This window comes from Gymnoscopelus microlampas (assembly GCF_963454915.1).
Source record: "Gymnoscopelus microlampas genome assembly, chromosome: 11".
NCBI lineage: Eukaryota > Metazoa > Chordata > Actinopteri > Myctophiformes > Myctophidae > Gymnoscopelus > Gymnoscopelus microlampas.
In genome coordinates this window covers 14546205-14567429 of record NC_139948.1, presented here as the reverse complement: position 1 = coordinate 14567429, position 21225 = coordinate 14546205, and the positions used below count along the sequence as shown (strand labels likewise).

Below are 21225 nucleotides of genomic sequence, written 5' to 3'. Positions count from 1 at the left end.
TTTACAGTATAACTGTTGGTGTATTTTACAGTACAGGTTAAAGGTATAGGAAATGATAGAACAAGAAAACTACAGTTTGTCTCAGTATTTGGACCGTATAATAATAACACTTGGAACAAACATTCTTCACTCAAGCAACTGAGGAATGGAACCTGATACCCACAGAGATGTATTTATAATATTTATTTTAATGTATTTTTTAATATGCATTCCAGTACCTAATAAACGTGTTTCTATTTGACATGTGTTTCTCATTACTGTTTTGGCTGATCATGAAGAGATCTATCAATAGTTATTGCATTAATTTCTTGCTGCCACAGTTGTATTGTCTGTCAGCTCTATAAGCTGCAGTCCTACCCGGGACTTGAACCCAGGTCCCCCGCATGAGTGCTGAAATTCTACTGTTGAGGTACTAACTGAAAGCCCCTTTCAGAGGATTACTTAGTTTCACCTTACTGCGAAATCACTTGTAAACCAGTAGTGGTCTTAACTGACCACAGGATATACATTACATTTCTCTATAGAAGAGCAGGTAGTAGACAAACTACAACCACCACAGTTTTTGGTTGGATTGTATAAATTGACATATCTTTAAAAAAAAATCAAAAACGGTAACCTATTGTTTTTCCATCATTCTCTTGACTTGAGTAGAAGTGCCTGCAGTCTACCTCCCAGTGTGGTTTAGAATGCTGACTCTGTGTCCACTCACAACACGTCCCAATGCATTGTGAGCTTTGCTGTTGCCTATATAAAAATGGGGATCACAGGGTTAAAGCCTCAGTATGTAACTTTATTTTTAATGATTACAATGTAATTTTGTCCAATCTGTATGGTAGAATATGTTAATACAATATAACTTCTACAATTGGGATGGTTGTATTTTGTCTCCCTGCTCTTCTATTGAGACATTTAGATCGTGTCAAAGCTCATGTCTGACCTTGATGCAGGATCTGACACAAATTAACCTGATGCCAGATTCAATTTATCCTGAGCAAGCAGGCCGGCTCTCTTAGCTCAATGGTAAAAATGTCAGCACTTAAGAGCAGGAAACCAGGTTCAAATCCGGGGTAGAAGAGGAAAGTTACATAGTGCTGCAGCTGCTTTAAGAAATAAGCACACCACCAACAACTAATAACATTAGTTGTTGGTGTGTTTTAGGTGTTGCTGTGTGTGTGCCAGCATGGACAGCACTTTTCCAGTACCCCAAAAATGAAATGCACCTACAATTAAAGTTATTACCTCCAGCTGCATGCGTGGCTCAGGCCTAATGCCCCATGAGTCTGAGAAGCCACAAACAAAGGGAGTTACTTGTGTTGAGGGAAGGAGAAGCACGATTTGCCAGCTCACTTGAGGGACGCAAGTTGAGTTTGTTGAGCACAATGTGTCTTTTAGAAGGTCATCTTTTCCAGTCTCCCAGTTCAGTCACTCTGCTAGGAGCTGTTGTTTTCCTGTTTATTCTCTACCACCTCTCCTCCAGCACCCAGGAACAAAAGAAGGAGCCTCCAGGACCCAGGCCTCTGCCTCTGCTTGGAAACTTACTGCAGCTGGATCTCAGTAGACCATACACCACCCTGTGTTATGTAAGACGTTTTACTCATATGTAACTAATATATGCTTTGTTTGGGAAATTAGAACAGATGCTAGACATTTGTTTTAATGAGTCAACATATATTCATAATAATATATTGTATGACTAGTAAAACACTGAGTGTTTTCAAAATGTACTGTATATAGCCAGACTCAAACTTTTAGAGTATCATGTCAAACATCTCACAATTTTCTATCTCTAGTTGTCCAAGAAATACGGACCAGTGTTCACAATCCACCTTGGACATAAGAAAGTAGTGGTCCTGGCAGGATACAAGATGGTCAAACAGGCTCTGGTCAACTATGCTGAGGAGTTTGGAGACAGAGAGATCACTCCTATATTCTACGATTTTCACAAAGGACATGGTAAAGTTCTGTATGTTTTGTGTAGCTCAGTTCGTTCATCACATATTTTATGTCTTGGACAAGTTTAAACATTTTTCTTTTTGTGTGTGTGTGTGTGTGTGTATGTAGGTATAATTTTGTCCAATGGTGAGTCCTGGAAAGAGATGAGGCGCTTTGCCTTGACTAACCTGAGAGACTTTGGCATGGGAAGGAAGATAAGTCAAGAGAAAATCATACTGGAATGTCATTACCTGATTGATACGATTGAAAAACATGAAGGTAACCAAATCAACTACTGTTGTGGAAATCATAATGCCACACTAGAAGTCGCTCATTGTGTTTAATTTTTTTTGCATTAATTGTACCTAATATGGACTCTGTTTGTCACAGGCAAAGCCTTTGATTCAACCCAGGCAGTGAATTACGCAGCGTCCAATGTTATATCAGCCATTGTCTATGGGGACAGGTTTGAATACACTGATCCTGTGTTCCAAGCAATGGTGAACAGAGTCAATGAAACCATACATCTTACAGGATCAGCTGCCATTCAGGTATAAGGACAATTGCTTGAAGAAAGGAAATATTTTCTATGGTTTTAAAGATTATGCTCCAAATCTATTAGTTTTAATTAGATCAATTGTAATCCCTTAAAAGGTATAGCCTACACCTTTCTAAATGATTAGAAACCAACCAAACAAAGCAAAAGATTGGAAATAACTGTCTGTAATGTATTCATGTTTTTCTTGTTAACATCGAGTTGATTCCTCTTCAGAAGATGGATAAGAAATTGTAATTGTATTTAGCCCTTAAAATCAGTTAATTATGTCTCTTAAAAGTTAATTATTCATGTAGTACATTTCATAAAGGGAATTCATAAGGCATAAACAAAGTTTTAAACTGAACATAATTGAAGATATGGGACTAAAGCCCACAACACCAGGGGGACTCTAACCCCATGGAACTGGTTGTACAAATGTAACAGTTATGGGACTTGAACTCGTATAACAACCCACACCACTAGGGGGACTTGAACTCAAGGACTCTGGTTGTACAACAAATGGAACTCAACACACTTCATCATCTTTCCCGTGAATTTTAGTTCTCATTTATGGCTAGGGTTGAACCCTCACTGTAAAATGTAAATATGTGCATTGTACTACATCATAGGTGTACAATGTCTTTCCTTGGCTGGGCCCTTGCATGAAAACCTGGAGGATCCTGATGAAGAATGTGGAAGACCACAAAGAACAAATAAAGAGGATAATCAGCGGTCTGAAGGAAACTCTGAATCCTCAAATGCTCCGAGGCTTTATAGATTCCTTTCTGATGCGGAAGAAAAGTTTGGAGGTATAGTTTTAGTAGTTTTACACTGCTATGATGCCCATCAATGCTCCATTACTATCATTTATCCTGTCTGTTGATATTAGGATTCTGGTATCATGGATTCCTACTATCATGATGACAACCTGCTCTACAGTGTGATGGACATGTTTGGAGCCGGAACTGACACTACAGGAAATACAATTAGATGGGCTCTACTGTTGATGGCCAAGTACCCCCATATTCAAGGTAAACAATCACATTGATCCCGATGACAGATATGAGCACACAAGTGATATATACCGTAGCTTCATGTGGAAATGATACCCTATTTATGGACCTGCAGGATAATTGAAGAATTGAATTCTTCTTCTTTCCCTGTTTTTCCAGATGAGGTTCAGGAAGAGCTTAGCAGGGTGACTGGAAGTCATCAGGTGCTTGTAGAAGACAGGAAGAACCTACCCTACACTGATGCTGTTATCCATGAGATCCAGAGAGTAGCCAATGTTTCTCCTCTGTCAATTCCTCACATCACCAGCCAAGATGTCACCTTCCAGGGCTATTTCATCAAGAAGGTCAATAACTTTAAATATATAATTTTCTCGCCTGGACTGCTGCTGGTGTAGCGGTCCAGGCACCTAGGCTCAGTAGCCTGACAGGCAACGTGTCGGGGTTCGAGTCCCGATCCCGACGGCCTTTGCTGCATGTCACTCTCATCTCTCTCCTCATTTCCTGTCAGCCTATTGTCCTGTCAATAAAGGTTTAAAAGCCCCTAAAACTAAATCTTTAAAAAATATATATATTTTGTGTCTAAATCAACATATTTTTGCAAGGCATGTTCCTCTGAAAATAGTAGTCATTGTTTTGGGGGTTTATGTAATAGACCTGTTCTTTTTGGGAACAGGGAACTACTGTGATTCCTCTACTTACTTCTGTCCTGAATGATGAGACTGAATGGGAAAGCCCACACACATTTAACCCCAAGAATTTTCTGGATAAAGAGGGTCGGTTTGTCAAGAGGGATGCCTTCATGCCCTTTTCTGCAGGTATCGCATTGTTATCATTATACTGTTTTTAAATGTTTTATTTTTATGTTTGGAGTGATGTTGCAATATTTTGCCAGGCATTTTGTAATTTCTTTCTCAGGTCAACCACAGTTCTAACTGTTGCAACAACTTCTTGTTTCAGGTCGTAGGGCATGTCCGGGAGAGAGTCTGGCCAAGATGGAGGTCTTCCTCTTCCTCACCTCTCTCCTCCAGCGCTTTCGTTTCACTCCTCCACCTGGGGTAACAGAGGATGAACTGGATCTGACGCCAGCTGTAGGATTCAACCTCAGCCCTTCACCTCATCAGCTGTGTGCTGTCAGTCGACTCTAAATAGAAGTATAGTTCTTGCAGAATATTTTCCATGTGTTGCATTGCTCATAAACAAGAACTTTGCTGATAAGGTCCTCATAATGGATAATGTAGATAAAGGGACTAGACCCAATGGTCGTCACCATCACTCATTTACAGTATAACTGTTGGTGTATTTTACAGTACAGGTCGAAGGCTGATTGAAAGGTATAGGAAATAATAGAACAAGAAAACTACAGTTTGTCTCAGTATTTGGACAGTATAATAACACTTGGAACAAACATTCTTCACTCAAGCAACTGAGGAATGGAACCTGATACCCACAGAGATGGATTTATAATATTTATTTTAATGTACTTTTTTTAAATATGCATTCCAGTACCTAAAACTTTTTTCTATTAGATGTGTTTCTTAAATAGTTTCTCATTACTGTTTGGACGATCATAAAGAGATCTGTCAATGGTTATTGCATTAATCTCTTGCTGCCACAGTCAGCTCTATAAGCTGCAGTCCTACCCGGGACTTGAACACAGGTCCTCCGCATGAGTGCTGAAATTCTACTGTTGAGGTACTAACTGAAAGCCTCTTTCAGAGGATTAATTACAGTTTCACCTTACTGCAAAATCACATTAATTTTTTTTTACATTTCTCTATAGAAGAGCAGGTAGTAGACAAACTACAACCACCACAGTTTTTGGTTGGATTGTATAAATTGACATCTTTAACAACTGTAGAAATAATTCAAACAGTAGCCTATTAATTCATGTTTTTCCATCAGTCTTGACTTGAGTAGAAGTGCCTGCAGTCTACCTTTAGAATACTGACTCTGTGTCCGCTCACAACACGTCCAAATGCATTGTGAGCTTGTAGATTTGCTGTTGCCTATAACGATATGCCAAAAATAGGGATCACAGGGTTAAAGCCTCAGTATGTAACTTTATTTTAATGAATAAAATGTAATTTTGTCCAATCTGTATGGTAGATTATGTTAATACAATATAACATACAATTGGGATGGTTGTATTTTGTCTCCCTGCTCTTCTATTGAGACTTTAGATCGTGTCAAAGGTCATGTCTCACCTAGATGCAGGATCTGACACAAATTAACCTGATGCAAGATTCAATTCATCCTGAGCAAGCAGGCCGGCTCTCTTAGCTCAATGTTAAAAATGTCATCACTTAAGCAGGAAACCAGGTTCAAATCCGGGGTAGAAGAGGAAAGTTACATAGTGCTGCAGCTGCTTTAAAGACGCACTGAAGTGACATTTTCGGTCATTTTATTTTGAAGGTTCAGCCCGAAACGTCGGCTCAACGACTCTAAACCAATCAGAAGGTCCCATCCCTTCAGGCTATGGGACGTTGGATCTCAATCACTTCAGCCGTGCTGGCACACGGCTAGTGTTTGTTTACAAGTGAGAGAGAGACGGCCAGTGAAGCACGTTTGCTACTACCTGGCTTATTTCTAACCTATGATGTTTTCAGATACATATTTTAGTGTGCAGATGAAGTTTAAAATGAGTAATACACTCATCTTCAATGAAATTCAAAACGGAGTATCTCTGTAATTAAAATCAGCTGTGTTTGAAGAACGTGCAGCTATGGGAATCAAACAGGTGCATGTAATCAAGATTCATTTATATTCGTGAAGGCTGTATTATGTCATCACGCAGCACGTTTTCGTTTACAGGAAGTAATTAAGATTGGCTTTTTAGGGACTTTAGATGTAAAAATACACAAAAATGGGTTTTTTTCTTTTTTTTTGGCATCTATTGTTAGGTATGCCCATATGATGACCACGGATATGCTCTAAAAGTGTGAAAAACATATTTTTCATTTCACTACACCTTTAAGCAATAAGCACACCACCAACAACTAATAACATTAGTTGTTGATGTGTTTCAGGTGTTGCTGTGTGTGTGCCTGCATGGACAGCTCTTTTCCAGTACTCCAAAATGAAACGCACCCAAAATTAAAGTTATTACCTCCAGCTGCATGTGTGGTGTAGGCCTAATGCCCCAGTCTGAGAAGCCACAAACAAAGGGAGTTACTTGTGTTGAGGGAAGAGGAAGGACAATTTGCCAGCTCACTGCAGGGACGCAAGTTGACAGTTTGTTGAGTACAATGTGTCTCTTAGAAAATTATCTTTTCCAGTCTCCCAGTTCAGTCACTTTGCTGGGAGCTGTTGTTTTCCTGTTTGTTCTCTACCTCCTCTCCTCCAGCACCCAGGAACGAAAGAAGGAACCTCCAGGACCCAGGCCTCTGCCTCTGCTTGGAAACTTACTGCAGCTGGATCTCAGTAGACCATACACCACCCTTTGTTATGTATGTGTAAGGCATTTTACTTATATGTAACTAATATATCTCTGCTGTCCAGCAGCAACCAGCTAACTCCAAAATGCTAATTTTTCAGGAAATGAAGAAAACCATATATTCTTTAAAACAAAGTAATACTGCCTCATCAAAGTTGGTATAGTGACTTTATATATTGTCAGATACTTGCATGTATCATTATTGCTCCAATCGCTGCAGAACTAATTTCTTGTCATATACTCTCTTCATTAAACACTTCTTCATAGACTTCAGTGCTAAGTTTGATGTAAGACGTAAAGGGTGTTCAATAGCGTTGAGAAGATGAAAATGGAGTTAGCTGGTTCCCTGCCGGACAGCGACAAATTATGCTTTGTTTGGGAAATCAGAACAGATTGTAGACATTTGTTTTAATGAGTCAACATAATAATGTATTATATGACCAGTAAAACACTGAGTGTTTTCAAAATGTACTGTATTTAGCCAGACTCAAACTTTTAGAGTATCATATCAAACATCTCACATTTTTTCTATCTCTAGTTGTCCAAGACATATGGACCAGTGTTCACAATCCACCTTGGACATAAGAAAGTAGTGGTCCTGGCAGGATACAAGACAGTCAAACAGGCTCTGGTCAACTATGCTGAGGAGTTTGGAGACCGAGAGATCACTCCTGTATTCTATGATTTTAACAAAGGCCATGGTAAATGTATGTTTTGTGTAGCTCAGTTTGTTGTTCTACATGTTTAATGCCTTGGCCAAATGGTTACTCAAGTTTGTGTGCAGGTATACTATTTTCCAATGGTGAGTCCTGGAAAGAGATGAGGCGCTTTGCCTTGACTAACCTGAAAGACTTTGGCATGGGAAGGAAGATAAGTGAAGAGAAAATCATACAGGAATGTCATTACCTGATTGATACACTTGAAAAACATGAAGGTAACCAAATCAACTACTGTTGTGGAAATCATAATGCCACACTAGAAAGTCGCTCATCGTGTTTCAGTTTTTTTTAAATTAATTGTACCTAATATGGACTCTGTTTGTCACAGGCAAAGCCTTTGATTCAACCCAGGCAGTGAATTACGCAGCGTCCAATATTATATCAGCCATTGTCTATGGGGACAGGTTTGAATACACTGATCCTGTTTTCCAAGCAATGGTGAACAGAGACAATGAAAGCATACATCTTACAGGATCAGCTGCCATTCAGGTATAAGGACAATTGTGTGAGCTCCTTGAGTTTGGTTTTAAAGAATGTTATCATCAAAATGTATTGGTTTTAATTCAATCAATTCGATCAATTGTATTCCCTTAAAAGGTATAGCCTACACTTGTATAAATGATTAGCAACCAACCAAAGTTAACAAAGCAAAAGATCGGAAATAGCTGCCTGTATGTGCATTGTACTACATCATAGGTGTACAATGTCTTTCCTTGGCTGGGCCCTTGCATGAAAACCTGGAGGATCCTGATGAAGAATGTGGAAGACAACAAAGAAGAAATAAAGAGGATAGTCAGCGGTCTGAAGGAAACTCTGAATCCTCAAATGCTCCGAGGCTTTATAGATTCCTTTCTGATGCGGAAGAAAAGTTTGGAGGTACTGTATAGTTTTAGTAGTTTTACTCTGCTATGATGCCCATCAAGGCTCCATTACTGTCATTTATCCTGTCTGTTGATATTAGGATTCTGGTATCATGGATTCCTACTATCATGATGATAACCTGCTCTACAGTGTGATGAACCTGTTTGCAGCTGGAACTGACACTACAGGAAATACAATTAGATGGGCTCTACTGTTGATGGCCAAGTATCCCCATATTCAAGGTAAACAATCACATTGATCCCGCTGACAGATATGAGCACACAAGTGATATATAGCTTCATGTGGAAATTATACCGTATGTATGGACTTGTAGGATTATTGAAGAATTTAATTCTTATTCCTTCCCTGTTTTTCCAGATGAGGTTCAGGAAGAGCTTAGCAGGGTGACTGGAAGTCGTCAGGTGCTTGTAGAAGACAGGAAGAACCTACCCTACACTGATGCTGTTATCCATGAGATCCAGAGAGTAGCCAACATTGTTCCTCTGTCAATTCCTCACATCACCAGCCAAGATGTCACCTTCCAGGGCTATTTCATCAAGAAGGTCAATAACTTTCAAAAATATTATTTTCTCCCCTGGACTGCTGCTGGTGTAGCGGTCCAGGCACCTAGGCTCAGTAGCCTGACAGGCAGCGTGTCGGGTTCGAGTCCCGATCCCGACGGCCTTTGCTGCATGTCACTTAAATCTTAAAAACATATTTTGTGTCTAAATCAACATATTTTTGCAAAGCATGTTCCTCTGAAAATAGTAGTCATTGTTTTGGGGGTTTATGTAATAGACCTGTTATTTTTGGGAACAGGGAACTACTGTGATTCCTCTACTTACTTCTGTCCTGAATGATGAGACAGAATGGGAAAGCCCGCACACATTTAACCCCAAGAATTTTCTGGATAAAGAGGGTCGGTTTGTCAAGAGGGATGCCTTCATGCCCTTTTCTGCAGGTATTGCATCATCATTATACTGTTTTTAAATGTTTTATTTCTATGTTTGGAGTGATGTTGCAATATTTTGCCAGGCATTTTGTAATTTCTTTGTCAGGTCAACCACAGTTCTAACTGTTGCAACAACCTCTTGTTTCAGGTCGTAGGGCATGTCCGGGAGAGAGTCTGGCCAAGATGGAGGTCTTCCTCTTCCTCACCTCTCTCCTCCAGCGCTTTCGTTTCACTCCTCCACCTGGGGTAACAGAGGATGAACTGGATCTGACGCCAGCTGTAGGATTCAACCTCAGCCCTTCACCTCATCAGCTGTGTGCTGTTAGTCGACTCTAAATGATTTAGAAGGATAGCTCTGGCAGAATATTTTCCATATGTGTTCCATTGTTGCATTGCTCATAAACAAGAACTTTGCTGATAACTGATGATTGGTCATCCCGTCACTCAACTACATTATTACTGTTGGTGTAACAGCACTATGCTAAGAGATAAATGGCAGATTAGTTATTTTTCAAACGTAAAACAGTATTATGAAACAATACAATATTAATAGAATATAAACTACACAGATTATGTCTCATCAGTTGGACAGTATAATGTTCCTATTGGACAATAATTCAGTCAAGGAATTGAGGATGTAAACCTAATAACCACTGAAGAAATGTATTTACTTTATATTTTATTGTTGTACTTTTTAGCTCAAACAGGTTTCTATTAACTGACATGACATATTTTTCTTAAATCACTGTAGTGGATGACTATAAAGATATGTCAATAGTTTTGCATTTCTTGCATTTCATAAAACGGCACACATAGTATCTAGTTTGAGGGTGGTAACGTTGTCTTTTACTGGATGTTTTCTTGGCACGTGTGCCAATCCAGATGATATGGGTTTTCTAAATAAAGAGGAAAAGGTACATAACATTTGATTGCTGGTTACATATGGCTGTTATTTGCCAGAATATTGCTGACACTCCCACACCTGGAACATCACACGATACTTCTGTGTTGAGGGGTCATTATACAGTAGGTTTGCTGTAGGTGTCCGCACAAGTACACGGAGGGCTACATCTGTTATTGGTCTGTCTGGACACCTCTGTATTCACTCCTGCATGTGTGATCAATTTCGTATTTGCTGAACAACCATGCCTCACGTTCTGACATCTCGTCACCTCGTTCTTGTCAATGGTAGAAAATAGTGATTTTCATCTAGAAAAGCAATTTTCCAGTGCAAACCCATTTGCTGCCATTGTTAGTCATTCTGTGTATCATTTTCAATTAAACAAAAGTATTTTTTGATATAACAATTCCACATAAATATGTATTTTGATAACTTCTCTTAACAATTTGTATTCACGAGTGTCTGCCCCCGACACTTGCGCCAAAATGACATATACGAGAAATGTATTGATGTATTTACATTTTTCCGATAAATATAGTTTCTGACAACTTGTTAGGTTCAAAAATATTCTCAGGCGGTTTAATGAAAACTGAGGTACAAGGGATGTCTACTAAAATACTTCTAAAATGAATGTTCGTAGTAATATGACTTTGTACAACAAAGTGTGGAAAAACATTATGGGGTCTTCATCAACATGCCGTGCCACCTCTGAGCGGTCCCTTAGACAGAGCCTTTATAATGGAAGAATAGTTTTCGATTTGTAGTTGGAGCAGGGCCCATGTTTCATGCTGTCAGTAATGGATCACTTGCCTCCTTAAGTCCTACTGGCTGTGAGCATGTAGGTCTGCTATTTTCTCTATTTTTGAACATTTTCACCCATAATGACATGCCCAAAACTGGAACGCCAGGTTCAAAGTAGTTAATATGTTTCATGTAGGTCAGCTACAGTAAAGTGAGTTAACTATCATGATGACAGCCTGGACTACAGTGAGATGAACCTGTTTGTGGCTGGAACTTATACTACAGGAATAATTAGTTACGCATTGTTGACTCACAATGCGTGTGAGTCAACAATGCGTAAGTTGCCTTCAGTAAGTTGCCTTCACACATCAATAAACAACACCTGGATAATACGGTAAAATAGACTTTTAATTTCATCAACTGGTTCAGTCAAATAAAATGGCATACATTGACAATAATGTAATGAGTATACTGTACATTATTGTTTCTCTCGCGAATTGTTGTATTGTGGGTAAATTCAAGGCTATTTTGAGATATTCTGATGACAATGTATATGCCTACATCCTGCTGATGAAGTCTCCTCCAAAGTCAATCATCTGTCGCAGAGCTGTCAGTATCAGTACATCAATGTCATCATTCAGGATGATTTCATCATGGTAGTTCTTCACAGGGAATATGCAGTTCATTGGAATACCCACTTTGGTACTGATTTCCTCCATCTATGTTGAGAGTAAATTGCATTTAATATTGAACTGAAATGAGTAGGTGATTGAACAACATTTCCAAAATGTCCATGAGTCTCACCTTTTCCTTTAGGTACTTGCTCTTGTAGACCATTTGTATGTCTCCCTTCACCAAATCACAGGCCTTATCAATATTGGTGAGAATGCACATTTGGGGAATATCTGTCAAAAGTGCATAAATCAATTTTATTAGACAAAATTGAATAAAATAAAACATTTTCAAAAATACAGAAAAAAGCAGACCCACAAGCACAATACATTGCAAAGTGATGTGTTGTGATGTTGTATATCAACTATTTATTTGTTGCGATATAATTAGGGATAAAGTGGTTAATTCTGAATAATTGATAGTCAATTATAAAACATCTATTCGTATTTTTATTGCGTTGGTTTGTAAACATATAAAATATCAAAATAAATATAAAATACTCACACTTTTCTATTAATTGTAAAAGTATATAGAATAATCACTGAGAACAAAATTGATAGTTGCATCTCTAATCTGAAGTTTGCTTTTACCTATGTCCCTGGCTGCCAGTCTGATTTTCCTCATCTTGTCTATGAGATCTTTGGGATACTGGGACACTTGGTCAGCAGATATGACATAAACCAGAACATGAGCTTTGTCCTCTGAAGTGGGAAAATGGTTGTAGCCAGCATCCCCATTTGACAATTCTGATACAGGATTGAACTGAACAAGAATGTAAAAATCTCATTAAAAACATAGACAGACATTGATACATAATTTAAATATTATTATTGACACATAAATAATATTATTGCACTATCGCATTATTGCATTGTTACATTATTAATCTGCATCGACCTCCTTTTAACTGTCATTTAACTGCCATTTTACCTCGTAACCTTCATTCACATGGCCCTTCATTGCAAATATAACGTCTTCTTCAAAAACCCCTTCATCACTTTCAAGACCCAAGATGTCATTGAACATGAAGTTCATGTTATGGGTTTTATGGGTTTGATACTGTAAAAACATAAATAGATCATCAAGTCACTGATTTCAAATGTAGCAAATTGAGGCTTGTAGTAACATTACAATATCAGAATACATATTTATATTGATAATAGAAATAGCAGCCTACAGGAATAGTGACTGTGCCTATCAATACAATGCAGCTGTTTCAAGTGCCTCTTCAACAAAAAGTTATCAGTGCCACAGAGGATTATTAGGACCACTTAAACTGCTGAACTGAATCTTTAAGTAGAACTGTAGCAGCTGACATTTCATACACTGAATCCAAAGTTTTACAATGCTGAGGGAAAAAAATAATAAATGCTAATTTATTTTCCAGTGGCGCCCCCTATTGATATTAAGTGCACTGTTCTTTCTGTGCATTTCTTAGAGTTACAGTACAGTACTTGGCAGTCTACGGTGTAAATTACAAAGTAACACATTACCGTATCCTCATATAGGCCTACATTGCATAACATACAACATTAAGCAAAAGCAAGTATACATGAAGTAAATGACTTTCACCAGTAGATGTATGTTGGATATAATTGGATCAAAATATATGACATACTTTTATGGTGAAACTTCCACCACTAACATTATCTGCCATTGCATCAGTGGTCATCCTCCCCCGTACAATGTTGTTGACAGAGTTGATGAAACTGGACTTGCCAGTTCCTGCTGGTCCACTGAGCAAAATCCTGATGTTTTTGATGTTCTCATTTTCAGGGTGGTATTCCTTCACATAGTTCAGATCTATTTCTTTTTGTTCCTTTCTGTTCAATAAATGAAATAATCAGTGGTGGAAGAAGTACTCAGATATTTTACATGAGTAAAAGTAGCAATACCACAATATAAGTTACAAGTAAAAGGCCTGTGTTCAAAATGTTACTTGAGTGAAAGTGCAAAAGTATTGCCATCAAAATATACTTAAAGTACCAAAAGTAAAAGTACAAAAAATGTTTGAAAATAGCAGATCTACAAGCTCACAACGCATCGCCATGCGACATGATGTGAGCTTGTAGATCGGCTATTTTCAAATAGCGTATTGTATAAAATAGGGCTAAAGTGGTTAATGTGTGTTTTATAATGTGATAATTAATATCTGCAAAGTAACTAGTAACTAAAGTTTTTAAATAATTATAGTGAAGTAAAAGTACAATATTTGTCTCTGAGGTGTAATGGAGAAGTAAAACTATTGAAAATTGGAAATACTCCAGTAAAGTAAAAAATACCTCAAAATTGTACTTAAGTACAGTACTTGAGTAAATAGGCTTATAGTTACTTTACACTATTGGAAATCATTTGATTACATTTAAGCTTTTGGCAATGGATTTTACACATGTTGAATAGACTCAGCTGTTCCAGACAATAGGGTGCACTGTCAATTTAACAGGTTATTGATACGTGTATTGTAAAATACCATTTCATTATCCAATAACGCCAACATTGAAATAAGCTTTGCAACATGTTTTGTATAGTTACATGTTCATATTCATTAATATTCATTCAAACTCTTGCTTTCGTACAAATGAAAAACAAACAACATTAAAACTGACCCATGGACACTATACAGTAGTATAATTTCAGTGTATCCTGCAGAGTATTCCATGAGATAGATAGATCTACTGTACTACTACTACTCTAGGCACTTTACTGTAAGTGTGAGGTAAGTTTAAAATGTCTTACCCCCACTTGATATCTCTCCATGGTTTTTCAACTGACAAAAAGGGCACATGATCATAAAGACAGTAATTCACAAAAAAAGCTTCATTAACATATAAGAGTTTGTCATATACGTATAATTTATACATGATCGTATCTAATAATGGAACCTTCTGCAATTTTACTTACACGCAAATTTCGTTTCTGCACTTCCCATTGCTGGAAAGTAAGATATCTATTGATAATAAGCATATTTTGGTCAAAAGAAAAACATTACAAAATTATTAAATGGTTTCTATTCAGTGAAGACTGCCATGAGCATTTGTTTCCGAAAAGAAAATGAATTACAGAGGACAGAAAAATGAACAAGGTCAATCTCTACTGTAAATATATGGAGATATAATAGGATTTACATATGTACTGTAATACACTAGGACTCAAAATCAAGTGTAATGATGATTCAAAATGATGTATCGAAATTTCGATAGTATACTGTTTAAACAGATGCTAGGATCTAGTTTCTTGAGGCACTACTGTCTCTCTGCATTCTATGTATGTGATTACCTTGCTTATTGTAAGTCGCTTTGAATAAGAGCGTCTGCTAATGGCGTCTGCTAAATATCCAACTGACTAAAATGAAGCGAAAAGAAAGAAAAAGAAAATAGAGTTAACTAACTAAATGTTAGTGTTTCTAGGAGCAATTCTGAAGACACTGTCTTTTACTTCTGAAGACAAAACATTTAATATCACCTTGTATACCATAGTTTACTGCTCACAATAAATATTATTTTTATTACCAAACCAATGGACAGAGTTAAAAAGAAAGAAACGTACCTATTCTGTGCAAGAACTTTAACTTCAAGTTGATTATTCAAGTTGAGGTTTCAAATGGCGAAATACACTTAGTAGAGCAACTGAAGTTGTTAAATCCCTTTTACTTTTATTGTTGCAGTCTACCTGATAGAACAAGGTTAATATATTACTACGATGCATTTTGCTGCTCATTTAGCTGGCCATTGTACCATGGTGTACCATGGTGTCTAGCTGTTGTAAAGCTGAGAGTGCAAAGTACAAACTTATTAAGGTTCTCAGTGCAGCAGTATAGTGATTCAGACTACTTCAATTCCATATTGTTGCTACTTTCATATCAGTGTGACACGTGAGGAGAGCAGAGAAACATACAGTGCATATCATGAAGCCAGACATCACAAAAACCCTTCTGTATAACTAAGTGACACTAGGATGTGGGAAGGTTTGTAGAAAACTCATGAGACTACCTTACTGTACATGTACTTCTTCATGATCAGTGGGCAAAGATCTTTAGATGCACAGGGCATGTTTACTGTTCACATAGACTTCACTTTTATTGGTCTTCTTGTCATCTCCAAAAAAAATGTTTGGAGCAAAGTTGCTCCCATCCTTCACACATCCTTTACACAGCTTCTCTTCACCTTGTCTTCTGTTAACAGTGCTGACTGAGGCACCACTCACATCACCCTCACTCAAGGGAGGGGCGTAGGCCGACAAGTGCAAAGGCCGTCTCACATGTCCGGAGGACAGAACCTTCAGCAGAAAAAGAGGGATAGGTCGGAGGGTGACACTCATCTAGTCAGGACCCATCCGAAAAATACTCTGCACTCACAGAGAGCGCAAGAAGCTCACCGACCCTCTTAGAGGAGGCGACAGCCAATAGGAACGCCACCCTACAGGAAAAAGGTGCTTATGGGAAATAGAGCCCAAGTCCCAGGTCCGATAGTAGCCGGAGCCCCGGCCCATGACTGAGTTCAAGTGAGAAATTTTCCCAGCACGAAATTTCGAACAGGTCTACAGGCCAGGTACAGGAGGACTAGGGTATTTTAATGAATTATTTCCATCTTGGACGCCATCTTGAAAATGTTACCGTTCTAGTGGTCAGACTTTGGTAGATGTTTAGTATGTTATTAAGGACACCTAATACTACAAAAAAACTTTTGTTGCATTTTTTTGAATGATAAGGTGCTTTTTTCTCATAACTGCAGCCGCCTATAGGATGATTGATTGATTGAATACTTTATTAACTTTGCAAAGACAAGCACAGGGAAGTACAGTTCAATTGCAGTCACAATGTACAGTTTTGAAGGAGAGTAAGGATTCACATGTTTTTTATAACTGTTGGTAGGGCATTCGACTTTTTGTGGCATAGCAGACAAATTGAATCCCTTGTTAGAGCCAAATCTGGGTTGAACGTGATTTGTGGAGCTCCCTCTGGTGTTGTGATTAGTAATTTGACATGTGTGTGGCAACTACAGAGTTAAACATAAGGGCGGCAACACTGAACAGAACACAGGAAGTAGGAAGTAAACACAGCCCTCAACTACGTTCAGAGGTGAGAGATTTGTGAATTCTATGTTGAAAAGGTAATTCAATGTGTTCTATAACATATTCTGTGTTGTAAAAGTAAATAAGTTAGTTTTATGTGTTTTATAACCTTTTCTATGTTCTAAAAGTACATTTTATGTGTTTTATAACGTATTATAATATAATACGTTTTTTTTTTGTTTTTGTTTTTTACTTTTTTACTTTAATTTTCTACTTATTACGCCTCACCTGTGTGTGTGTGTGTGTGTGTGTGTGTGTGTGTGTGTGTGTGTGTGTGTGTGTGTGTGTGTGTGTGTGTGTGTGTGTGTGTGTGTGTGTGTGTGTGTGTGTCTGTGGGTGTGGGTGTGGGTGTGTGTGTGTGTGTGTGTGTGTGTGTGTGTGTGTGTGAGAGAGAGACGTGTGTGCAGCCTATCTATCACTCCGTCTCTGTCTCCCTGCGCTATGTGTGTGTGTAGCAACACTTTTTACAAGTCAGAGCAGGACATGAAATTACAACTATAGCTTGGTTTTGAATACTTTATTAGCAGTTTGCAAAAAAACACACAGGAAAGTACAGTTATATACATGGTCTGCTGCGAGGATTTTAAACCCAAGAAAGCCTATGGCTATCTTGTTTACACTGTAAAGCTTGTGTTGCAGATTAAACTTCTTAGATTCATAGATAGCTTCATAGACTTGTTTGACAGCACTGTCATCAGCCTTGTGTCAATGAATGTGTGTTTGTTTGTTTACACATGTTCTTTGATATTAATATGTTGGGTTCATGTGTGTTTTCAGACATTTAACCACTTAAACCCCCTTCAATACTTCAGTTCTTTTTTTCCCCTCTACGCCAAAAATAGCAGATCTACAAGCTCACAACAAATGAGCGCGTTATATGAGCTAATAAATCTGCTATTTTCCCAGAATGTTCCCCGCCAGAATAGGGATGCTGGGGTTCAAATGGTTAATGTAAAAAAACAAAAACACAAACAAAACAAGACAAAAACAGTTCAAATCACACAAAGATTTCCCTGACCCCCCGTTGAATACCCATGCTATAGGGAAAGTGGCTGTGAGTGACTTTTTGGGGTATGATCTATGACATAAATAGAATAATATGTTTGAACCATGTTATGAAATGTTTGTAACACATAACGATGTAATATATAATGGTATAAAATATATATATATATATTGCACCCAAAACATCGTGCCTCAGCTTCAATGGGAATGATGCCACTCATGCCTTGTGCACATGTATTCATCATTTCCTATTTTCTGATCTATTTCATTGACTGTAACGTTGACAGGTTTAATAAAGACCTAAAGATGAGTCAGTGTGTGGAGAGAGAGGAGGAGGGAACTGACAGACCAGAGTCTGCAACATTCAGCTGTGTGTCTATGGAGAGTGACCGGTCTAAAGGAAAACCTCCTGACTTCACTAATGAACCTCGACTTAGAAGGTAAAGTTGTCTCTCTATCTGTGTGAATATGTCACCTAGTCATCCTAATAGACACCCATGGGTGCCGGACTCTCTGGTAAACATTGTTATAGATTGTATAAAGCTCTGCCAGTCTGGACTCGAACCAAACATTTATGACATCACTCCTGGCTTGTGTTTTGGATCACTCTGAATGAGCTTGTAGATTACATGTCGGTTGAATGAGCTTGTAGATTACATGTCGGTTTTATGTAATTTATACACAACTAACATGACCCTTGTCTGTGTCTGTTTGCCAGGACAAAAAGACCAGCAAAACCAACCACTGATGATGACTACTGGGTCTGTAGAAACTGTGACCTCGGGAACACTGCTGTGTATTTAAGATGCAAAGTCTGCAAAGTGACGAAGAGCTTATCCACATGGTAAAGTTGGCTCTCTGTCTGTTTTCTTTCTTTCTTTCTATGAACAGTGATACAGTAGTTCAAAGGATTTACCTTTGAACCTGGACCTGAAGACACAAAATATCACTGATCTGTGTGAACCTCAGCTGATAGACACAAATAATTAATTCATGTTGTGTTCTATTTATGATGTAAAATGGTTCTACTGTTGTTGTTGTTGTTGTTGTTGTTTTTTTTTACAAAAATGACTTTAATATTAAAATAATATACATTAAACAGTCAGTTATGTGATAGATGATGATAATAGGAGGATGATGGTTTTATATCTTTAGAAAATATGTTTAAAGGGACTACACCATGAATTGTAACTTCCTTCTTTTTTGTGTGTTTTTGGTCTCCCCTACCTCTCTTCTATCCCCCAAAACACCCCAGTTTGAACACTCAGGCTTTCACAGCATATCTGGGGTTTTCAAATTGGTCTCAAACAGACCAAACTGATTTTCACCCGAACGTGACGTCACGTTCGGTACAATCCCTGCCGTTTTTTCAGGTCCAACTAAAAAATAAATAAATATATATATATATATCACTTTTTCCACACAGAACCAGGAGATAACATGCATACAAACTGGCTCAATAGTGCCCCGTGCCAAACAGGACAATGTGGTATTGCAGGTGAAAGTGCTTTATAAGCCAGAGAGAAGTTAGTTGGAATGAGTATATCTGAGGCTTGATTTAGGCTCAAACCTTTTGAAAAATGTTTGATGTTTGAACAATATGATATTAAATATTAAATATAACAATATACGTATATAAATATTTTTAAATGCATGGTGTAGATCATTTAAAGCTGATGTTTAAAGGTCTTTAAAATGTTGGTTGATTTTATTTCTCAATATTCATGTTTTTACACAACAATTACTACTATACTACGTTATTACTTCTATTACTATCACTACTACTAGTAATATTAACTGTAGTGGAAAAAGTACTCCGAATGTTTTTCTTTTACTCAAGTAGCAAAATAAGTATTTATTACAAATGTTACTTGATATTATGACATATCATAATAATATGTGTTCCTCATTGTTTCTCCCTCCTCTTTCTATGTCTCTTTTCTATCATTGTCTTTCTCTCAGGTGGGACTCCATCACAGCCCTCCCGTTCTCTGGAGCAGACAAGCAGAAGTCTTGGCATACAGACTTCACACAGGACTACCGTGACATCAATGTCCTCTGGCTGTGAGTGTTCAGTACACAGAAAGCACTGCAGAACCAATACATGTGTTTTCACCATCTTCTTGACCCCAGACCAGCTGAACAATTATCACTTATTGAATTATGAGTTGAATCTGATGTCTGACTTTGTCTCTTTCATTCTCTGTGTATTGGTGAGCAGTGTAGAGGCCATGTCAACAGAAGACCCAACTGAGGACATTAAAGACCTTGTGACTGATGCTCAGAACATAGAGAGGAACATATATGAGTCGGCTAAAAGCGAGGTAATGAACTAATATTCTCTCCACGACATTTATTTACATGTTCTCATGAATACATGAGCTACAATGTAGCGTGTACGATTTAACTGTTCATCATTCAGTGACATACCCTTGTGAACCCTTGTGTCCTTATTCTGAGGTGAACATTCAACGAAAATAGTCGATCTACAAGCTTACAATGCATCACAATGCAACCCGTTGTGAGCTTTTAGATCGGCTTCGAGGCAAACAGATTTGGTGTTAAGAGAATAAAGCATCGGGCCCAGTACAGAGCTGTATACGTTGTGTGCTTGTAGATCAGCTTTATTAACCATTTAAACCCTATTAATTGAACAGGGTTACTGTAGGTCCCTCAGGAGTCTATTCTTGGTCCCTTACTTTTTCCTCCCTACACCAAATCTCTTCACTGAAAATAGCAAATCTACAAGCTCAGTGTGAGCTTGTAGAGCTGCTATTTTAACAAAATAGGGAGGCTAGGGTTCATAAGGTTAACAGTGGTCTACCTACATTAAACTGTTCAATTATACCCAGTGTTGGAAGAAGTACTCACATTTTTTACTTGAGTAAAACTATCAGTACCACCATAGAAATATTCTGTTATATGTAAAATTCCGGTATTCAATTCAAATTCACTTGAGTAAAAGGACAAAAGTATTGGCATAAAAATATACTTAAGTACTAAAAGTACAAGTACTCATTATGCAGAATGTCCCATTTTGCAAGTTTCCAAATGTATAAAATCCTTTGAAAATAGTAGATTTATAAGCTTGAAGATCAGCTGTTTTCAGGTAGCCAAAGTATAGGTCTGAAGTGGTTTGTATATGTCTTTTATTTTGAAAATACATGTACAAGTAAAAGTTAATTCCAACCAATGTTAAGGAACAGTCTGTAAACATCTTGTAACCTCACTCTCATTGTCTGTTGATGTGTGAAATACAGAAGAAATACTGGGTACTGGTGGATACTGTGGGAGAAGAGGTGGAAGAGGGGGTAAGATTGTAGTCTCTGACTAACGCACGCACACACACACACACACACACACACACACACACACACACACACACACA

General features: G+C 37.9%; 2 protein-coding genes across 2 annotated transcripts; both read left to right on the top strand.

Annotated features, from left to right (window-relative positions):
• Nucleotides 1-1379: 1379 nt before the first annotated feature.
• Nucleotides 1380-9784, top strand: LOC311054620 (uncharacterized protein; the record flags this gene model as incomplete). Its single annotated transcript, XM_084070627.1, has 18 exons — nt 1380-1580; nt 1791-1953; nt 2062-2211; nt 2323-2483; nt 3100-3279; nt 3360-3501; nt 3643-3827; nt 4157-4298; nt 4441-4617; nt 6613-6929; nt 7455-7617; nt 7701-7850; nt 7964-8124; nt 8332-8511; nt 8597-8738; nt 8875-9059; nt 9316-9457; nt 9597-9784. The coding sequence occupies 18 exons, from the start codon at nt 1380-1382 to the stop codon at nt 9782-9784; spliced, it is 3129 nt and encodes a 1042-aa protein (XP_083926753.1).
• Nucleotides 9785-16797: 7013 nt separating this feature from the next.
• LOC311054619 (uncharacterized protein) lies at nt 16798-21160 on the top strand (the record flags this gene model as incomplete). Its single annotated transcript, XM_084070626.1, has 6 exons — nt 16798-16870; nt 18125-18277; nt 18556-18681; nt 19800-19901; nt 20059-20161; nt 21098-21160. The coding sequence occupies exons 1-6, from the start codon at nt 16860-16862 to the stop codon at nt 21158-21160; spliced, it is 558 nt and encodes a 185-aa protein (XP_083926752.1). The 5' UTR covers nt 16798-16859.
• Nucleotides 21161-21225: the final 65 nt, after the last annotated feature.